Consider the following 8,672-nt stretch of genomic DNA (forward strand, 5'->3'; position numbering starts at 1 on the left):
ATATGTAGTTTATTGTGTAATCTCCTTCCAACACCCTTTGGGCCTCAGCCCTGCCTTATGTGTATCCAGGGGTCCTTTCAGGGTGCTGCCATCGTGTGAGATCCAGAGAGTGTTGTGTTCCCCCTCTGGGGAGTCAGATACAGCTAGGGCAGCTTGTCAGTGTTGTTTACTCCTGAGTTCAGAGCTCAGCTCACAGCCCTCCAATTATTTAGCCCTGGCCCCAGAACAGGGACATCCTGGGTTGTGAACAAGCAGCTCGAACAATCCAGGATCAGTTTCAGTGATGGGAGGGGATTTCTTCCCCCATCCTATTTAGTCCTTCACCTCTCAGCCAAGCCTGCCCGAGATGGGGAGCAAGGAGCACCCATCTATGGAGTGGGTCCCTGCCTCCTAGGAATTGCAGAGAGACCCAGCTACTTGGGAAACATGGCGAGGCGAGAGTGAAACAGCTGCTGGATAACGGGGCGATTGGGGCATTATTTATACAGACAGGCAATGACCGAAGGACCCTGGCTGTGAAGTCTCTCATGCATCATGGGCTGGGAAACATTCCACAAAGATCAGCACAGTAAGTTCCTTATTTCAATCACACATGTTTAGTATTTATATGCTAGTCAAATTTCATAACAGAACTAGGAGTTACAACTGGAACTCTTCAAGGCTTTTTATATGATTTAGTCAAACATTTAGAGCTGCTCTGAGGGTTGTTGTTTTTTATTATTTTCCCCCAGCAATAAACCATTGACTTTCCATAGATATTGTGAAAACTATTTTTTTTGTTTGTTTTATTTTTGTTCATTGATAACCAGACAATTTCAGGAAAACTGCTGGAAACAGAAACATTTTCACTTAAATAAAGAAAAAAAAAGTATTTTGAGTTTTCCAATTCATGAATTTCAAGAATAACACAGGCTTCCTCAAAATGTTTCTTTAGTTGAAAGCCCAGTTTTCCTCTGAAATAATTTAAACAGAAAATGTCTGAATACCTCAGATTAGAAATTTAGATGTAAGCGAGAATGGGAGCATTGATGCTGTGCAATAATAGTAAAATTTGAACCCAGTCACTATACTACAATGGTGTTTTTTTTATACTTCAATGGGATATTTGGTGACAAATAAAATTGAGTAAGCAGCAAAGTTGGCAGCAAACAGCATCGGTATTAAACATACTAGTGCCTTAAATGAAGAACAGAGAATTGAAGCCCCTAGCCAAAGCCTGTCTCTCTTATCCATGCGGAGGACATAGAAAATGTCAATGGGATTAAAAAGAACCTAGATATTTGGCTCTAGCGCCATATCCTGTCCCACACAGCTGCCCACTAAACACAAATGCTGTAAATGGGTCACCGAATATACACATAACAAGGCACAGCCTTTTTTCACAGAGGGCAAGGCAGAGAATGGGATGGAGGGGAAACAGAGGAACAGGGAAATGACTGGCCCAAAGTCACACAGCAGGTCAGTGGCAGAGCCAGGAACCCAAGTCTCCTGACGGCAAAAGACTCGCACAGACATAACATGACAGAGGTAAACGATGCAGCAGTGAGGTAGCTGAGCAATTCTCATTGGTACACAGAGATGGAAGTGGGATTTTGCGTCATAAATGAATACATAAGCAGGGAGTAGGTAATCTATGTGGTGCTGCAGTAGAATCAATACAGACGAGCTCTAATGAAGGATATTAAATGAGTCTATGTCATATTTTCCTGGAAATTGGATATCAGGCAGTTTTGGCATTTTAGTTTCAAGCCCAAGTTCACAGCCTGCTGTTTGTAGCAAGAGAGAATCCATCTTGGCTAGAATGTTGCATTGGGTTGTGCTTTGCTCCATCCTTCACATGGCGTTTTATCAAGCCACATCCTGAGCCAGAAATTTAGATGGTGCAAACTGATGTAGCTCCATTGACTTTAAGGAAGACACACCAATTCAGGTGTGTGATAACTCATTCCTAGTTAATAGCAGTGATAAGTGATGTGCATTGTTGAAATTCACAATATGAGATATTGCTGCGGGGAATCAGGGCCACTCCTGCTGTTACTGTAATCCCCACCACTGTCTTTGTCTTTCCCTCCACAGCCATCACACAATGAACTGAGATAGAAAATGTCCAACGAAACCACCTTGTCCAAGTTCCTTCTGGAATTCTCTGACATTCGGGAGCTGCAGATTTTACATTTTGTGATGTTCCTGATGATTTACCTGGTAGGCCTGATGGGAAATCTTCTCATCATCACAGCTGTTGCCCTTGACCACCATCTTCACATCCCCATGTACTTCTTCCTCGTGAACCTATCCATCCTAGACCTTGGTTCCATCTCTGTCACCATCCCCAAATCCATGGTCAATTCCCTCATGCACACCAAGGTAATTTCTTATCCCGGATGTGTCACCCAAGTGTTTCTGTTTGTAATCTTCACTTCAACTGATCTTGCCTTACTCACCATCATGGCATATGACAGATATGTCGCCATCTGCCAACCACTGCACTACGAGAGCATAATGAACAGGAGAGCTTGTGTCCAAATGGCAGCCAGTGCCTGGATTACTGGTATTGTCTACTCTGCATTGCACACCGGGAACACTTTCAGGTTACCCTTCTGCCAGACAAATGTCATCCACCAGTTCTTCTGTGAAATCCCCCAGCTACTCAAGCTCGCCTGTTCTGACTCATACCTCAGTGAAATTGGGCTTCTTGCCTTTGGTGTGTTTTTAAGTTTAAACTGCTTTGTCTTTATAATTCTGTCTTATGTTCAGATCTTCAAAGCAGTGCTGAGAATCCCCTCTGAGCAGGGCCAGCGTAAAGCCTTCTCCACTTGCCTTCCTCACCTCATTGTGGTCTGTTTGTTACTTTGCACTGGCTTCTTTGAGTACATGAAACCCACCTCCAGCTCAGCATCAAATGTGGATCTCATGATGGGTGTTCTATATTCCCTGGTGCCTCCAGTGATGAATCCGATCATCTACAGCATGAGAAACACGGAGATCAGAGCTGCATTAAAGAAACTGATTGTTTGGAGGTTTATTACCAAGAATTAAAATGTCCATCATTAGTACTTGATTGAGATGTCATTCTGAGCTTCTTCGTGGATATAATCAACTTATGACAAAATTGTCTCCTTGAGAACACGGTGCAATCTGTTTATGAATTCATAAAATCCAGACTAATTCCTTTGAAGTTAAATGAGTTAGTTTAGAATTACACCAGTGTAAATAAGATCAGAATCTAGATATCTATCCATAAATGTACATACACACCTATTTCTCTTTGGGATTTATACTGCTAACATTGCCATACTATCTGGGCATGTTGCACAGAATATCAACAGCCATAGCTAGGTTACTAGTGAACATGAAATCTCTTTCTTTTCTTCTTTTTGGGGGTAGAAATTGTAGGTGGAGTTTGAAAGGTTTGGTTTGTTTGTTTGCTTGATTGTTTTTTTTTCTTGTTTCATTTTGTTGATTCTTTGGTTGACTTTTCTTTTGTTACAGATGACTTTTTGCGATAGGAATTTGCAGGGTGGAATATGTTTGATTAAATGTAGGAATCAGATTATTCTTTCATTTAGTCACGTTGTCAATGTCATAATCTCTTAGAAAGGGTTTTCGGAGAGACCAGAGGTTTCCCTTTCCCTAGGGATGAAGAATTTAAAACAAGTTTCTGTAAGTGTGTGGCTAGCTGAGTTCCTTTTAAACAATTATTTTAATGTTATTAGAAAGATTGCCTTCTGCACACGTCCCCTCTTCTTCGTCATCTCAGCAACTGCCTCTTCACCCAGACACTATTATAGAGACTATGTCCCTTGCCAGCTCAAGTTCACACAATATCCCAACATAAGCAACTCTGCATATGGAAACGTGGTATTAGGAAAGCATTTAAGGCCTGATTAATGTTTAAGGACTATAAACCAGTGTCCAAGGCTTTGGCTCCAGGAGTCATGACATTACAAGAGAATCTCAGCTTCCATTTCCTACTATAGCCGTTTTCTAATCCTCGTGGTTGAAAAGGAAAGCTTGAAAATGTTTCCCAAGACAAAAGCCAAGTGTAATCAATAGAGCAATGTCTCCCTGAGTCTTGCACGAGCCAATCACTCATGGAATGGAGTCGGCTCTCCTCAGTTAACCAATGCAACACCTGCCTCAATCTATAGACAGCCTGTTACAATTGCTCTGAGAGGGGGAAAATGCATAGGGCATAACGATGCAGCTACATCTTCCTTAGTGTGCAAAGAGCCTGAACCAGTCACAAAGTTAACTCCATAAGGCTGAGACGCAAACAGCTGTTCTGGGACTGCTCTCACCATCCGTGGATAGATGGGGCAATTCTGAGAGATACAACCCCATTTTTTACAGTCGTGACACCTCTTTTCCCCACTCTTTCCTGGGGTACCTCTGAGGAGACCTGTGTCCTGCTGGAGTACATCCTTCCTCTGGGTGAGTGTCCATGACTGGGCTTTTTCCTGCTCTCTAATTCCTCATTATCTCTGTTATGATACCTAGTGAGTTTCTATACATTCATCAACCAATTTCCCAGCTGGGTGCCCATTTCACAGGTTTCTCTCTATGAACCGTGATATCAATATCATAGAATATTTTATGGTTATTTAAATGGGATGGAGGTTCTAAGAAATGAGAATCTCAAATTCATATAAACTAGACATGATAAGAACATAAGAACGGACATATTGGGTCAGACCAGAGGTCCATCTAACGCAGTATCCTGTCTTCTGACAGTGGCCAATGCCTGGTGCCTCGGAGGGAATGAACAGAACAGGAAATCATCAAGTGATCCATCCTGTCGCCCATTCCCAGCTTCTGGCAAACAGAAGATAGGGACATAATTCCTGCCCATCCTGGTTAATAGCCATTTATGGACCTATCCTCCATGAATTTATCTAATTCTTTTTGAACCATATTATAATCTTGGCCTTCTCAACATCCTCTGGGAAAGAGTTCCACGAGTTGACTATGCTTTGTGTGAAGAAATACTTCCTTTTGTTTGTTTTAAATCTGCTGCCTATTAAAGTCATTGGGTGACCTTTAGTTCTTCTGGTATGAGAAGGAGTAAATTTCCTTATTTACTTTCTCCACACCAGTCATAATTTTATAGACCTCTATCATATCCCTCTTAGTTGTCTCCTTTCCGTGCTGAAAAGTCCCAGTCTTATTAATCTCTCCCCATACAGAAAGCCATTGCATACCCCCAGTCATTTTGTTGCCCTTTTTTTCACCTTTTCCAATTCCAATATATGTTTTTTTTAGATAGAGCAAATTACCTGCACATAGTATTCAAGATATGGGATCACCATGAATTTATATAAAGGCAATATGATATTTTATGTGTTAGCAATGCCTTTCCTAATGATTCCCAACATTCTGTTCACATTTTTTGACAGCAACTGCATATTGAGTGTAAGTTTGCAGAGAACTATCCACATTGACTCCAAGATCTCTTTCTTGAGGGTAACAGCTAATTTAGACCCCATCATTTTAAATCTATAGTTGGGATTATGTTTTCCAATGTGCATTACTTTGTATCAACATTGAATTTCATCTGCCATTTTGTTGCCCAGTTATCCAGTTTTATGAGATCTCTTCGTAACTCTTCACAGTCTACTTTGCACTTAACTCTCTTGAATTGTTTTATATCATCTGCAAATTTTGCCGCCTCAACTCTTTACCCCTTTTTCCAGATCATTTATAAATAAGTTGAACGGTACTGGTCACAGTAGTGATCCCTGGGGGGACACCACAATTTTTCTCTCTCCATTCTGAAAAAATGACCATTTATTCCTGCCCTTTGTTTCCTATCTTTTAGCCAGTTACTGATCCATGAGAGGACCTTCCCTCTATTCCCATGGCAGATTACTTTGCTTAAGAGCCTTTGGTGCGGGACCTTGTCAAAGGCTTTCTAAAAATCTAAATACACTATATCCACTGGATCCCCTTTTTCCACCTGATGTTGACCCCCTCAAAGATTTCTAGTAGATTAATGAGGCATAATTTCCCTTTACAAAAAACATTTTGACTCTTCCTCAACAAATCACATTCATCTATGTATCTGATAATTCTGTTCTTAACTATAGTTTCAACCACTTTGCCCGGTACTGAAGTCAGGCGTACCAGACTGCAATTGCCAGGATTACCTCTGGAACCTTTTTTTAAAAATTGGTGTGACATTTGCTATCCTCTAGTCATCTGGCACAGAAGCTGATTTAAATGATAGCTTTCATACCACAATTTCAAATACTGTAATTTCACAGAACTCTTGGGTGAATACCGTCTGGTTCTGGTGATTTACTACTGGTTAGACCAGGGGTAGACAACCTATGGCACGGGTGCCGAAGGTGGCACGCGAGCTGATTTTCAGTGGCACTCACACTGCCTAGGTCTTGGTCACTGGCCTAGGGGGCTCTGCATTTTAATTTAATTTTAAATTAAGCTTCTTAAACATTTGAAAAACATTATTTACTTTACATACAACAATAATTTAGTTATATATTATAGACTTATAGAAAGAGACCTTCTAAAAACATTAAAATATATTACTGGCACATGAAACCTTAAATTAGAGTGAATAAAGGAAAACTCAGCACACTACTTCTGAAAGGTTGCACACCCTTGGTTTAGACTATCAATTTGTTCCAAAACCTCCTCTAATGACATATTAATCTGGGACAGTTTCTTAGATAAGTCATCTAAAAAGAGTGGCTCATGTTTGGGAGTCTTCATCACATTCTAAGTCATGAAGATTGATGCAAAGTATTCATTTAGTTTCTCTGCAATGGCCTTATCATCCTTTAGTGCTCCTTTAGAATCTCAATAATCCAGTGGTCTCACTGATTGTTTAGCAGGCTTCCTGCTTCTGATGTACTTTTAAAAAATTGGTATTACTTAAATTCCAAAATTAAAGGGCCAGATTTTAAAAGTATTAAGGGATATTGTGGGATTTTCAAAAGAATCTGGGCTCCTAACACCCATTGAAACCAATACGGGTCAAACATCTAGCCCTTATTACCTGCCCTGGTCCAAAACATCCCAAATGCCTTGATCTTATGCACATACCATTACAATTTTCCATGTATCTGAGAGAGCTTCTAGGGATGGTCAAAAGTCTAGCTGCTGCTACTTACTGGGTATAGCTGATTTATTGTAATATATTGTGCTGTTGAATTATATTTTTTATTCCTTCTAACTTTAATGGATTTTAGGATTTCAACAGCTTACAAATGCAGGTGTTCTATATACAAGTAATTTAAATCAAGCATTAAATGTTGTAAAAAGAGCAATTTTCCAACACAATATTTCTCCTTTGGAAATTTCTGTTTGCTTAAAACCAAAACTTTTCCATGAATGTGTTGATTTCAATAATGTTTTGTTTTTAAAAAATTGTGGGAGGAGGAGGTTTGATATTTTCAATATACATGTAGAGAATCAAAAGAAAATATTTGGTTGATCCCAATTTTTTTTTAATAAAAAGTTTGTTTCATGGGAAATTTCAACATTTAATTAAGAACAAAAACAAGTTTCAAAATGAAGATTTTTCCATGAAACAGAAATTCTGGATCTTGACTCCAGATTCCAGATCAACTATCTCAGTCTTTCTGACTCTTAATACATCTAATCCAAGCTGCTTCTTCCTGCACACAACCCCTGTTTTTATTAATTTAGAAGGATCATAGGGGCCCAAAGAGTCAAAGTTGTTAACATAACCCAGTCACTGTCCAACAGTTTTATGCAAAGTTTGAAGTCTGGTATACAGAGACATCAGCCTGCTCAGTATTATAGCAAACTCAATGTTAATTTTTTTCACTGTTTATTAAAGACACAGAAAAGAAGGAAAAAGAGGTAAAGCACATGGAATGCAAAGTGTTAAGTAAGGCTTTGATTGTAACAATGTCCCTCGTTTCAGAAAGAAACCCATCAGCTATCACCTTGTTTAATACTCAGTTGAACGGCATTAAAGATGGCAGTAACTGTCCTTTGTGGGGAAAAAGGAAGACATTAGTTGAGATGGGCTGGATCCCATGGTGATGTTCTTGTTAACGTCTGGGTCCATTTCCTAGAAGGCAAAAAGAAAAGGGAGAGAAAAGAACAGCAAAGATAGAAAATTCAGCTTCTGTCTCTGGTGTTGACTCTCACTTCTGGTAAAATGCAGGACCAGCACACGGGCTGATCGTCCACTCTGAGACCTGGCAAACTTGTACCAGCATTGGGCAGTTTAATGAGCTGCTTTTAGCTGTCTCTTTCTGGTCATAGACTCAAAGCAGGTTTGCAAAATGGGCAGTCTTGGCCAAGTAAGACAGACTTTTCCTAGAGAGAAGGCAAAAAGATAGGAAAGATAGGAAAGAGAAAAAACTGGGGAAGAAAACCCTACATGTATAGGTAGGAGAAGATGAAGTCTCACATCTGAAGTGTATTTGGGATTTAGCCTGTGCCATAGAAGGTGGTAACATCATCTGGCCCCTTCTTTCGGACTCGATCTGTTCAGCACATCTCTCAGAATTAGAATGAAGAAGGTCCCGGGGTCCTAAGGGATGATGAGGGTAGGAGTCATGATGATAAAACTCTCTATAGCAGTTGGCAGACAGCTGCTGCTTCTGTTAATTTTTTCCTGAAATCTTTTTATTTCGGAGGACCCCAAATGGGAGTGATGAGCAGATTAGTCCATCCAC

General features: G+C 40.1%; 1 protein-coding gene across 1 annotated transcript; it reads left to right on the forward strand.

Annotated features, from left to right (window-relative positions):
* Window positions 1–2,103: 2,103 nt before the first annotated feature.
* Window positions 2,104–3,036, forward strand: LOC115638215 (olfactory receptor 14C36-like). The gene has a single exon (XM_030539791.1). It carries the CDS (start codon window positions 2,104–2,106, stop codon window positions 3,034–3,036), a length of 933 nt encoding a protein of 310 aa, XP_030395651.1.
* The last annotated feature ends 5,636 nt before the right edge of the window (window positions 3,037–8,672 follow it).

The sequence above is a fragment of the Gopherus evgoodei genome, chromosome 21, assembly GCF_007399415.2.
Source record: "Gopherus evgoodei ecotype Sinaloan lineage chromosome 21, rGopEvg1_v1.p, whole genome shotgun sequence".
NCBI classification, from domain to species: domain Eukaryota; kingdom Metazoa; phylum Chordata; order Testudines; family Testudinidae; genus Gopherus; species Gopherus evgoodei.